We start from the raw sequence: 14159 nt of genomic DNA, 5'->3' as shown, positions 1-14159 counted from the left end.
AGGTACCTCTGATGGATAAATATAAAATGTAACGCTGAGGTGAAAAGCAAAACCAAACCAAGACTTGTGTCTCTGTACCAACTTCCTTATTTTTTTTTGGCCATGCCGTGCACGGCGTGTGGGATCTTAGTTCTCCGACCAGGGATTGAACCCGCACCCCCTGCATTGGAAGCCTGGAGTCTTAACCACTGGACCGCTGGGGAAGTCCCTCTGTACCAACTTCCGTTCAGCCGTCCTAGGATGGCCGGATGCTTCCTCTCCCAGCACCTTCCCACCCACCAGGCAGAGGGCAGGGTAACTCCCCCTCCTCCCCATTGATCGTCTCTCCCTTGTCGGGACTGGCTCACCTTTAGCTTGTCTCCCAAAACGTAAAGCTGATTTGAGGATGAAGGTCAAAGTGGGTCAGCAGACCTTATGCAATACACAGGATCCCGGTCACCTAGAGGACCACCGGAGCCCTTCACACACGTTTAGGTAGAGAGAGCCCGAAGGTGCAACTTCTGTGATGGCCACTCTTTACCTAGTTTAGTCGTTTCATGCATGGAGCTGATATTTAGGCCACATAGTAGAAAGATGCACCTTTTTAGACTTTATCACCAAAATGACCATATCTTGGATCACTTACGAGAAACAGCCCTCTGCACCTACTTGACCCTGCTGCCCTTTAAGGCGGATTTCTCACTCTGCTCCCGTAACATCCACCTTTGGGTCTAAACCTGATTTTTAAAAACATTTATGTCACTGTTTCGAAACAAGCTTGAGAAATGGATTCTTTTTCTCTCTAGTAGTTTTGTGAAGTTCCGCCAGAAAACACCACCAGGGATAGTAAGTATATATCTGGGGACACATATCTAGATGAGTCATGCAAGTGTCACGGTGTCCCTTGATGTCAAAGAGGCTTTTGGGGAGGTCCTTACAGGGTCCTTGAGACCCGTCCATTCACATCCTGGAAGAATCTACCCCCTGGTGCCTGTTCTCTTATTTCCCAACATACTGGGTACCCCTCCCCCTCCATCCCCATCTCCTGCTCCGTCCCCTCCTCCTCCATCCCCATCTCCTCCTTGCTTCTCCAAAGGTGGGGAGTGTACTCTCTCTATTCAAGGATCTGTATCCACAAACCACATTTCCCAAAACTTCTGCCTTCAACCTCAGCTCCTGATATGCACCTGATGGGCTGTATCCCTGGCATGTTCTCTGTCTGAGCTTCATCACTTTTCTACTAACATAGTAACTATAAATTGGTAACATTGCATTATGCCTGATTTAAGGGACGTCTTTGTACTTCTAACCTTAGATAAGCCGTGTTTTTAATGGGCTGACCCCCATTAAAAGCAGAGGTAACTCTTTGCTCTGATAAAGTACTAGTCTGTGAGTGGCTGTGTAGATGATTCTTTGTGATGTTTTCCAAGAGGATATTTTTATGGCCTTCATTTTCTTTCTAAACAGCAATGGGAATGGACTAGCAAACTTACTTTTTTTTCTTTCTCCCCTCTTTTCAAAAGCCACATGCTAAGGATAAGATCTATGTCCAGAGTCAAGGTAAGAAATTTTAAATGTATATATATGTGAAAAAAAATGAGTCTCTTATCTTTTAGAGATAGCTACTGAAATGAAATAACACGATGTCTGGGATTTACTTGAAAATAGTAGAAAATAGTAGAATTTATTATTTTTAACATTAAGATAAAAATAAGACTACATTATAAAAGAATAATTTAAATGTAGAAGAATGGATAAAGAAGATGTGGCACATATATACAGTGGAATATTACTCAGCCGTTAAAAAGAATGAAGTAATGCCATTTGCAGCAACATGGATGGACCTAGAGATTGTCATACTGAGTGAAGTCAGACAGAGAAAGACAAATATCGTATGATATGTAGACTCTAAAAAGAAATGATACAAATGAACTTATTTACAAGGCAGAAACAGACTCACAGATTTAGAGAACGAACTTATGGTTACCAGAGGGGAAGGGTGGGAGCAAGGGATAGTTAGGGAGTTTGGGATTGACATGTACACACTGCTATATTTAAAATAGATAAACAACAAGGACCTACTGTATAGCACAGGGAGCTCTGCTCAATATTATGTAACAACCTAAATGGGAAAAGAATTTGAAAAAGAATAGATACATGTATATGTAAAACTGAATCAGTTTGCTGTACACCTGAAACTATCACTACATTGTTTTTTTTTTAATAAATTTATTTATTTACTTATTTTTGGCTGTGTTGGATCTTCGTTGCTGTGTGCGGGCTTTTCTCTAGTTGCAGCGAACGGGGGCTCCTTTTTGTTGCAGTGCGCGGGCTTCTCATTGTGGTGGCTTCTCTTGTTGCGGAGCATGGGCTCTAGGCACGTGGGCTCAGTAGTTGTGGCTTGCAACCTTCAGTAGTTGTGGCTCGTGGGCTCTAGAGTGCAGGCTCAGTAGTTGTGACGTATGGGCTTAGTTGCTCTGCGGAATGTGGGATCTTCCCAGACCAGGGCTCGAACCCATGTCCCCTGCATTGGCAGGAGGATTCTTAACCACCGCACCACCAGGGAAGAACCATTGACCCGCAAAATAGAGATCAGGGAAACAGTAGCTCCAGAGAACACGTAGCTGATTCTGAGCTTAGGTTTGAACCTGTGCTGAGCCCAGGGTCACACGTACAAGTCCACCTTATAAACATCACATTATCAAGGCTCTAGTGGTTTCAGGGATACTTTTGGCATCAGAATCACTCATCAAACGAACTCTTTCTTGGAGTCCCCATTTAAAAAACGATGCCCTGACTCAATATGCATAAAAGTGGTGTGTAAGTGTCAGGGCAGGCCTGGGGTTGGACCTTCCATTCCTTTGCCACAGCCCCTCATTTATAGCCATGGAAGACATTGGTGCTGCAGGAAAAATATGGGCTTTGATGCAGAGTGTGGGTTTGGATGCAGCCTCTGACACCTAACATTTTGTATCCCGATTAACCACGATGAACCTCGGTTTCCAGCCAGATAAACTAGAGGACTCAACCTGCTTCACAGGGATTAAGGGTTTCCAGGACTGGGTGGAACACATCCACTCACAGTCTGTGCTGGGGCAGGCGTGGAGTGGACTTTACTACAAACGTTACTAACTGTAGTTTGTATTAGTCAGTGTGAATGGCCAGCTTACAAGTGCCTTGGAGAGGCGGTTCAACGACTTAATTTACATTCCATAAAAATTCACATCTTTTCTGCTCTCGAGATAATCTGTTAAATGTTGCCTCTGGATTTTTGAAATCTTAAAATGTTCATTTTTTCAGAGAACTTTAAACTGAAAGCTGTCTGAAAAAGTGACATAGATAGCAGGAAATTATGTATGATTTAGAAGGTTGAGATGAGGAATTTTAAATACAGACATAATTTCTATGTAATTTCTTTTAGAGTTTAGTTGGGAATGTTTTGGATACCTGTCACCTATATGCATTTTTTAGGAACTTAAGCTTTCTGTGACCTAGAGACAGTTTGGCCCAGGAATGGATGGTGGGGTTGAAAGTGATGGATCTTTTCTCCTTGGGAACTGTGGGCGAATTTTATTTTATTTTTTATTTTTGTTTTTGGCTTCACTGCGTGGCACGCGGTATCTTACTTCCCCGACCTGGGATCGAACCCGGGCCCTCGGCAGTGAAAGTGCGGAACCCTAACCACTGGACCGCCAGGGAAGTCCCCTGTGGGCTCATTTTAAACCTCACAGGCTTGGAGAGATTCATGGGAATTCAGCAAAGCCCTCAGAACTTTAGTTCTTTATAAGAACCGAGTATGACGGTTATTTGAATGTCAACACAAAATAACTGGTTATGTCTCAACAACATGAACTTTCTTTTGTTCTCTTTCCTTTGACCCAGGAATTGCAACAGTGCCGAGCACCACCTTTAACTGGAACACCTTCCTTCAGCGTTCAGGTAAGAGATGAAAGCTTCTGGTAGGATTTTGACTCAAGTGCATCTTGCCAACTTGTGTCAGTTCCTTGCTAGGTTCACGTGGCTTTGAAGAAGAGGCTGCCAGGGTCGAAGAAATGGACTCTTTGGGTAGAACAAAGGAGGGAGCAAGGCATGATTAGAACAAACTTCGTTTCTCCCCGTTTGCCGAGGTGTCATCAGTGGCCCCATCCCGGTGAGGATGGGAATGCAGCTGAGACACAGGAGGAAGATTAGTGGCAGCCTCTCTGACGCTGCTCTTCAGACAAACCTCCCAAACACCTAGTATCATGTGACATTTGTCCTTATTAAGGATGCCAACCTCCTGTGTTCATTCGGTGTTACTTTATTAGCTACACACATAAGAAGTGACTCTTGTGGGACTTCCCTGGCAACCCAGTGGTTAGGACTTGGCGCTATCACTGATGGGGCCGGCTTCGGTCCCTGGTTGGGGAACTAAGATCTTGCAAGCCGTGTGGCATGGCCAAAAATTTAAAAAAAAATGTGACCATTGTAAGATGGAGATCAGATTAAGAAACAAACTTTTAAACCACTTGAAATCTCAGCACCTAAAAGGAACTGCTATTAGTGTTTTGATATATCTTTCTCAACAATTTTACATATATATATGAATGCTTTTCATGCATTAATATATAATATTAAATTATAGCTGTATTAACCTATTATATATTTTTGTCTTTTAAAATCATCATGTAAATATATAAATATGTGATATTTGTATATTTATTGTAAATGCATAATATGTATGATATCTATATTATTTATATTATATATAGATTATATATAAATTATATATAACTAGGTGTGACTTTATATTTTATGTTTAAATAATACATATGTATAAATAATCATATATATAATGATTTTTAAAAGACAAAAGTAGAGTCAAACTGTACTTACTGCTCTAACCTGCTTTATTTATTCATTATGTTAGTAACAATATGAGCTAACTTATTCTTTTTTTAAAATTTCTAAACTAAAGTAAAATTTACAGACTTCTAGGGTAAGATTAGATGAGTCCCGACAAATGTATAAATACCCTAATCCAGACAGATCCCATTTCCACTGCTCAAGAAAGTAACCTCTTGTGCTTTTCCATATTTAATTCCCATCCCTCTGTAAGGGACCCCTATTCCAATTTCTATCATCATCGATTCGTTTTACCTGTTCTTGAACTTCATCTAAGGGGAATCATACAGTAAGTACTTTTTGTGTCTGGCATCTTTTTTGCTCAACATAATGTTTTTGAGATTCATGCATATTGTGTGTATCTGTAGCTCCTTTTTTATTACCGAGTCCTATTCCATTGTATGGATGTGTCACACATTGTTTCTCTGTTCTCCTATTGATGGACTTTTGAATTGTTTTCCATTTTTACGTACTATAAATAAAACTGCTCTCTCTCCACATTCTTGTGCAAGGATTCTGGTGAATAACTTGAGTGTAGGGTGGATACCTGCTTAACTTCATAAAAGAACAGCCAAACAGTTTTTGAAAGTGTTGTACCATTTTACATTTCCACAGACATTGATGAGAGACCTAGTTATGGCACATCCTTGCCAACAATTGGTGTGGACAGTCTATTTAATTGTAGTTATCCTAGGGGATCATGAAATGGTATTTGATGGTGGTGTTGGGCATTTATGTGTCGATATCTTCCTTGGTGAGGTGTCTAGCCAGGCCTTTTGTCCAAATGTTTTAGTGTGTTGTCTTTTAATTCTTGGTCTGCAGGAGGGGTTTGTGCTTTTTTTTCCCCCCCTGGGTAGAAGCTTTTTGTCAGATACATATATTGTGAATGTTTTCTTCCATTCTCTGGCTTACCTTTCCGTGTTCTTAACTATGTCTTTTGAATAGCAGGGGTTTTAAATTTTGTTGAAGTCTAGCTTATCAGTTTTTTCTTTAATAGTTAGTCATTTTGAGTCCTGTCTAAGAAATCTTTGCCTACCCTAAGGTCGAAAAGATATTTTCCTTGTTTTTTCCTCCAGAAGTTTAAGCTTTTCCATTAGGATTGTAATCCATCTGAAATTACATTTTGTGTGTGATATTAGGAGGTAGGGATCAAAATTCATTTTTTTCTGTAAATTCCGGTATCATTGAAAATGTTTTTCAATGAATCGCTCTGGTTCCTTTGCTGAGAATCAGTTTACTGTGTGTGTTCCTTTGTGTCAGTATAAATCTACTTTTATGCCAGTATCATGCTGTCTTGTTGCTGTAGATTTATGGTACGTGTAGAAATCAGATAGGGTTAGCCTATGACTTTGTTTCAGAATTGTTTTAGCTCTTCTAGGTTTTTTGCATATCCATATACAAAATTTAGAATCATCTTTTCAGTTTCTATAAAATCTTGTTGCATTGAATCCACAGATCATTTTAGAGAGAATTGCTATCTTAACAATAATTTGTCTTAAGATCTCTGAACATGATGTATCTTTCCATTTGCTTGGGTCTTATTTATCTTCATAATGATTTGTACAGGTCTTTCTTGTCTTTTAAAAATATTCTGAAGGATTTTATTATTTTTGATGTGCTATAAAGTTTTTCTTTTTAATTTCAGTTTTGAATTTTAGTTGTTGCTAGTATATAGAGATACACTTGATTTTTGTAATACATTGGCATTATATCTTGAAATATAAATTTATTGGTTCTAATTACATCATGTTTTTAATTCCTTTATGGTATTTAAAATTCTATAAATGTATCCAAACAATCCTTTTGGTTGGGAATTTAGATTTTTTAAAAACTTTTTGATATGCAGTGATGAAAGTGCTAGGATTTTAATCTTCATCTGTTTTCCCAATTGTTTTCTTAGGAGCAATTCCTAAAAATAGAATTGCTGGATTAGATTATGCATTTAACTAGAGCTTTCATACATCTTACATGATGTGTAAGTGTGTCACCTTGGAAAGGTGACATCAGGGTGCACGTCCATCAGTGAAGCTATGAGGGTACCATTTTCTCTACATGTGGTGCCATTGTGTTTTCTGTGCATGGTATGATCCAAGCATAATTACGGTGTTTAAGCAAAATTTTATTGTATTGTACAATATCTTTAAGTGTAAAAAGTTTAGTTGTCCACAAATGAAGCCCATAAGTTTATGCTAATTGGGATTATAACTGCCTTGCAGGCTGATCAGCCCTGTAATTCTGGTAAAGGTACTAGAACAGCTAAAATTATCTCAGCAAATGCAATTTGAGGCCTAAGAAGTCATCTCTTTTAACCTGGAATACTTCTCTCTAAAGACGACAATGCAGGGGTACGATTAGGGGGAGTTGAAGTTGCAGGTCCTGCTGTAAATCTCAGAGAAGAGAGTGAAAATGCAAAATCAGTGCCCTGCCCTCAGCAGACAGGAAGACACCCCAGGCCTGTTTTTACTCCGAAAACTTCAGACAAAACCTCCAACACATACTCCGTGTCAGCATTCGCTTCCCTTGAAAAGAAGAAATTTCCAAACATTTGATTAGAAATAATTTTCCAAGTGTCTTACATCAATCTCAGCAAGAATGGCAGGACTCTTGTCAGCGTTACAAATGAACCCACAGCATCCAGTTGCTTTATCATGTCAGGAAGTGTAAGCTGTTATTCAGAACGGCTTATTATTCAGGAGGCCCATTTTAAATGGCCTGTTGTGGGCTTCTCTGGTGGCGCAGTGGTTGAGAGTCCGCCTGCCAATGCAGGGGACACGGGTTCGTGCCCCGGTCCGGGAAGATCCCACATGCCGTGGAGTGGCTGGGCCCGTGAGCCGTGGCCGCTGAGCCTGCGCGTCCGGAGCCTGTGCTCCGCAACGGGAGAGGCCACGGCAGTGAGAGGCCCGCGTACCGCAAAAAAAAAAAAAAAAAAAAAAAGGCCTGTTGTAAGGTTATTCCATCTTCTGTATATCAGAGGTCACTGTTGCGGTGTAACTAAGATTCATAATTTCCAAAAGGAGAGTGATTTGTCATCAAGGTCTGTACCCTGATGGTTACTTGTTTCACCAGTCGTACTGTTGAGTGATTAACGGAAGAGCCAGGAGATTTAAAATACTCCACAGACAATATCCCCTCTTGGGAACGTTGGCTTCAGTTTACTCTTAATGTGTGCGATCAGAAGCTGTAAACGCATTCAGAATATATGGGCTCAGGGAAGCTCCGGCGGGGACTGCGGGAGCTGACTTCTGGAGAATGGCTTAAGAGTTAAGATGGAGAACTCAGCGGTGTCTCAGGGTTTTATGATCGGGTGTCTGTTCTCATTTGTACAGTCATTCATCTCTGTCAACTTTCAGACTCCAGAGGTAGACCATTTTTCTCACCCATCCTCTATCTCACCCTGGCCTCTGGAGCATTCTAAACCTATGATTGTGTTTTGTCACTTCCACTCTGGGCTGAGACAGTGAAAACAGAAGTTACAGTGAATTTGATGCAGACCGTTAGTGATCAAATACTCACCCTCTGGATTTCTATGAATTGTTAACCTTGATATCAAGGGGAGTGGGTTGGGAAGGGCCTCACTGAACACTGAATATAAGTAGGTGGGTAGCGGATTAGTCCCCAGGGTTTATAGCCACCTTCTTAAATATCTAATGTCCATTTCAGGGTTTATTCTCCTTTAAGGTATGTCTCGGGTTTGCTGAGAATCTTCAGTTGTATCTCTAAGCCCAAGCTAACAAATTAACTAAGTCTCCTTAGTTTAAAACATGAAATCAGTTTTATGCCAACCAGATTCCATGATCAAACAGGTCAACTAGGAACAAATAAAGAGTAAAATAGATTAAAGGCACTAAGTGGCATTGTTATAATTTTTCACGCGATGTTCTCATTAGCTCTTCTGATCCGAAGGTATGTGTTTAGACATCAAGTTAGTTATCTGGTCTTTGTGTTTTCAGGTACATCTTAAATGTTGTTATGATTCAGTGATCCAGGATTTTTGCTTTTAAATGCCAATAACTAATGCATCTAGAGTAACGGTGCCTCTCAGGCCATCAAATCCCGAAACTGTGAAAGCTTAACCTTGACCTGGACACACCTTCTTGGTTTTTATTTTCATTTTATTTCTATTTTCATTGTTTATTTAATTTTCTCTCTCTCTTCTTTAAAACTCTATTTGTATTTCTATATGGAAACTCTCATATGCAAAACTCAGATGGTCATATTTTCCTTCCTCAGGCTATTCCTAGGAAAACTCACTTGTTTTTTCACATGGAAAATTCATGTCTTTAGATCCCTGTATGCGTTCACAGTCCCCCAAATGAGATTTTTCAGCTAAAAGTCACTAAGTCTAATCAACAGAAGTTCTTGAATTCTCTTCTCCTTATAATCACGCGTGAAAAAAAGAAACAAAAAAGACAGAGCTGCTGGAATAGAAAACGGCAAAGAATGTAGCTTAAACACGGATCGGGTTTCTATTCTAGAACCAGCGGATGGATGAGTCACTTAGAGGATTTGGGAGCATGGTGCTTAGTCTGTTGGGACCGCTAGGGTGCCAGACCATGAAATCAACACGTTTCATTTTGTAGATAAAAATACCATTCTCCAGGAAATGGTAATATCGGAAAGACACGTAAATGGTTGTATTTGTAAGGGATGAGTTCCAGCCTTGACTTGTGCGAATCCCAGATGTGAGAGGAAAAGTAAAGAGAAGAAAAATAAGCTTGGTGTTAAAATGAGGAAATGAAATCCACTAAACAAATTAGGTAGGTACCTGCCTCACCTTCAAACCTCTAGAGGCCAGTAGTTTTAGTTCTTTTTTAAAATCTGAGAATGAACACGGTACATTTCCCTAAAGTTGGCCAAGGCCCGGGGAGAAGCTGAAATGGAATTACTTAGAGTTGATGTATCCATGAGGTCGGGCCTGAGACCTTGGTTGTTTGATCAGGATTTTTGAACTTCATTTCCTGAAAACGATATTGGTGTATGTGAAAAGTGCATGTAAACTCTCAAACCCAGATGTTGTCTCTGCATTTAATTTAAAAAATTTTTTTTTAAATCCTAGAATAAGACAAAGCCTTTGGTTCTTTGTTTGATCCTATTCTAATATAGGTTTCTAAATTCCCATGACATTTGATCTCCTGCCCAGGAAGAAGAGGGGGAAAGAGGCAAGAGAATGTGGGATTAACTCCGTCTCCCTCTAGGGTCTGGTAGGTCGTGGGGGGGTGGATCTCAAAATCATTTAGTGAACTGGGCAGCAGCACTTTAAAAAATTGAAATGAAATAGAATAGAAAATATCAGAGCGCCTTGTATGCAATAAATCTAAATGATTCTTTGAAACTGTACCGTGTCTGTGTGTCTATATGTATAAACACATATTTCATGTGTACAGGGTTGCAGTATAGTGTGTACATCTTACTGTAAGTCATAGTCAGAACATTCTGAAGATCAGTGTTGTGAATTATGGATTATTGTCTCTCGAGGTTGGCTTTCCTAGGGATCCTGGGGTGGGGTACGAAGAGGGCCACTTTTCTCCAGCTTTACCTCACCAGAAGGCCAGCGGGTCTTCCGAACCTGCTGTTCTGAGTCGCCAACACGTGTCAAATCGAAGTCAAGCAACAAAGTAGGTTTCTAACATCTACACTTGTCACAAAGCAAAAATAAAGAATTAGATGCAGCCTTTTTACCGAGACATCATATCGGTTCTTTAAAATAGGGCTTTCTTTGGATGCCATCTCTGGATGCCGTCTTTGTGTTTGTTTTGTTTTTGTATTTACTTTTTTTCAATTTGGTAGTACAATTTCTTTGATTTCCCCCTCTTTCTGGTACGTCCATGGTTCTCCTTCTGCCTTCCTTTTCTTCACTCCTTTTTTTTTTTTTTTTTTTTTTTTTTTTTTGCGGTATGCAGGCTTCTCACTGCTGTGGCCTCTCCCGTTGCGGAGCACAGGCTCCGGATGCGCAGGCTCAGCGGCCATGGCTCACGGGCCCAGCAGCTCCGCGGCATGTGGGATCCTCCCGGACTGGGGCATGAACCCATGTCCCCTGCATCGGCAGACGGACTCTCAACCACTGCGCCACCAGGGAAGCCCTCTTCACTCCTTTTATATAGTTGAATGGATATTCCATGTATTTACATGATGAGGATGATGTAAGGGATGTTGTATCCTTCTCACTGTATCACACCTGGAGACACATAACATTACCTTCTTCCATTACTGGTGATTTTTAAAAAAATATATCAACTCTGTGTGTGTGTGTGTGTGTGTGTGTGTGTGTGTGTGTGTAAATAAAGCCACATGTGCTGGGTTAAGGTCTCCTCCCTGAGTTAAGTGGGTGTCTTTCTCGGTTTCCCCATGTCCAGGTGTTATATTTCCTTTGTAATCAATAGGTTACTTTTGAGAAGGCACTTGTCATGTCTGCCCTCATCACACTTCCCCCCTCACCACCGTTAGCATTCATGGATGGTTCTTGCCTAACTCTATAGGTTTTGGCTGTTTTTCACACCTGACCTTCCTTTCCTTAATGGTATTCTTCAATTTGTATCATTTTTTAAAATTTATTTATTTTTTATTATTTTAATTTTATTTTATTTTGTTATGGCCGCACCACTCAGCACACAGGATCCTATTCCCCTGACCAGGGATTGAACCTGTGCCCCCTGCAGTGGAAGCGTGGAGTCTTAACCACTGGGCCGCCAGGGAAGTCCCCTGCATCCTTTACTAAAGAGAAGAGCTTGTCTCCTGACCCCAGATTCAAATGCCTGACCTCAAATTCTTCTGATCTCAAATTCAAATTCTGGACATAGCCTCTAGCTTAAACTTTTGGTCAGAGAAATATTCACTAAGGTCTGTATTTCTAAGGTTAGTCTCAATACGGAAAATATAGGAAAAATATATAACCAAAAAAACCTCCACATATCTCAATGAAATTGTCAACAGTTAATTCAGAGACTATAATAATGATTTAAGGTTTTTCTAAGAGGACATCTGAATCTTAACATTTCAGTAAAGACTTTCTCCTGTGCTGGTTATGTATTATTATTATTATGAGCTTTTGTGATTGTGTCAGAGTGCTGTCAATATATCTTATTACATTCATTCTAATTATATTACTACTCAAGACTTAAAGCACAGAGGGGATGAAATTATTTACATTAAGAATTGCATGAGTGAAATGAATGAATGAAAACCTTCTCCTTGCATGATTTTATGTCCAATTACATATGTTTGGAAATGGTTAAGTTTTAGGCTAGCTTGGGTTAATATTAATAGCTTCTTTTGCTTTAATGAAATTTTATAAAGAAGGCAGGGTGGCTTCTTTTCTTTTCTTTTTTGGGGATCCATGCCATGTGGCTTGTGGGATCACAGTTCCCCAACCAAGGATTGATCCCAGGCCATGGCAGTGAGAGCGCCGAATCTTAACCACTAGACCACCGGGGAACTCCCCAGTATTTCTGTTGACTGCATGATCTATGGCTGCCAAACAAACCTCCTCAACAAATGGTGACTTTAAACAACCGCCATGGATTTTCTCATGATTTTGCGGATTGGCGGTTTGGACTTGGGTCATCCCTGCTTCCACTGTGTGTACTGGGCTCACTTGTAAGTTGGGCTGAGGCCTGACGGGTCCTGCGTGGGTGGTTGGGTCTCTCCTAAGGAGGCAGCCGGGCCTGACTGTAAGGCAGCAGCATCCCAGTGGGTGGGGACACTGCACACCAGGCTTCCCACGGCCAAGACTTGGAAGTCACTCCCGCTCTGTTGTTGATGCCAGTCACCAGGTCAGCCCTGCATCTAGGGGTGGGGAAATGGGTTCCACCTCTCGCTGGGAGGGACCACAAAGAATGTGGTGACCTGCAACTCGCCTTACACTACAACTTTCAATGTAGCAAACCTAAACCTCTTATCTTATGTATCTGTGGGCAGGTATGCATTACGCGTGTGTCCCTATATATAGACATATACGAACTCAAGACATATATGAACTCTTATGTATCTGTGGGCACGTATACATTACGTGTGTGTCCCTATATATAGATATATACGAACTGAAGAGGACATTCCTATATAAACCATCTTTCTCGTTTCATAAAGAAAAGATTCTTTCTAACTGGAATTGCATGGAAATATTTTCTAGGACCTGTGGCTGACATTTCAGTCATAACGGAGTCAGTTCTTATCACCTCATCCTTCTGCATTGCAGCAAAAGTACCTTTACTTTATTAGGCCAAGTTCAGCTCAGGTTGCTGCACCAGGAGGAACAGTTAGTTCATGCAGTGAAATGAAGATAAAACTTAAGCGTGGGAGCAGCTGCCTGAGAGGTCAGAGCCCAGCAGCCTCTGAGCTGTGTCTGCGGGGCCATTGTCGCCAGGTCATCGATCCAAGTCCTCTTCGTTGAAAATACCTTGAACTCTTCTGTTGCAGAGATTAACCAAAATGCTGACAACCTACACGTGTTTCTCCTGATCTGTGGACTCCGACAAGTGAAAGACCCTCTCTATTTGGTGGATGCATTCTCGGGTATGTGTTCTCAGGTGACCCTTTGCCTGCGGAATTCCACTGGGGTCCCTGTCTTCCCATGTCTCTCCTTAGGACTTTGAGTTTTCTCATTTTTTTTTTTGCCCATCAGCAGAACTGTTTCTAGATTGTTACTTTGGAAACAACCAGAAAAATAATCTCGCTGTGCAGTCATTTCAGTTGTTTCCTACCTTCCTGTACCCTCAGCTTCTCAGGAAATCATAAAACACAGCCAATAATGATAAGTCTAAAATAATTTTATCTGGCAATATTTTACACATGCCAATTTGTATGATACATTTGGAGTTTTGTTGCATTGCTTAAGTTAATCTATAGACTCTTCAGTATATTCTAAAATCCATATTGAATTGTGGTGGCATATCCATCCTAAGTACCTAATAAATTAGATATCTGAAAAATGTGCAACGTTCTAGAAAAAAATATTTTCCTTAAAACCATAAAATGTCAAATACTTACATTTAAAATAATTATAAGTTGACATATGAATGAAAGCAAAATGATATGAAATAATTTATATTGTAGCGTAATTAATATTAAACTGATTTATGTTTTCAGCTGTGACTTAAAACCATTTTAAAAGTTTTTTTTTTCTTTTTTTCTCCCCAAGCATGGCATCAAGAGGAGCCCAACGTTTACATGGTTATCGTCGGTCCTGAAGTAAGTTGATCTGCCATAAGCATTGACCTCATCTCTGTTTTCCTCTTTATTCTTCTTATGTATTTTCTAAAATTAGTTTCTGTTGCTTTTCTAACCCAAAGTTTCTTGCTTTC

The 14159-nt window shown here is 40.3% G+C and overlaps 1 protein-coding gene across 1 annotated transcript in view; it reads left to right on the top strand.

The window, feature by feature from the left end:
- Positions 1-14159, top strand: part of GLT1D1 (glycosyltransferase 1 domain containing 1) — a 91787-nt gene that overhangs the window by 35775 nt on the left and 41853 nt on the right. Inside the window, exons 5-8 of the mRNA XM_060118721.1 lie at positions 1503-1539; positions 3862-3918; positions 13276-13371; positions 13997-14046. Coding sequence (XP_059974704.1) covers positions 1503-1539; positions 3862-3918; positions 13276-13371; positions 13997-14046 — 240 coding nt within the window. The remainder of the gene's footprint in view (positions 1-1502; positions 1540-3861; positions 3919-13275; positions 13372-13996; positions 14047-14159) is intronic.

The sequence above is a fragment of the Mesoplodon densirostris genome, chromosome 15, assembly GCF_025265405.1.
Source record: "Mesoplodon densirostris isolate mMesDen1 chromosome 15, mMesDen1 primary haplotype, whole genome shotgun sequence".
Taxonomy (NCBI): domain Eukaryota; kingdom Metazoa; phylum Chordata; class Mammalia; order Artiodactyla; family Ziphiidae; genus Mesoplodon; species Mesoplodon densirostris.
Note: the sequence above shows the minus strand (reverse complement) of the source record. Positions and strands in the feature narration are given on the sequence as shown.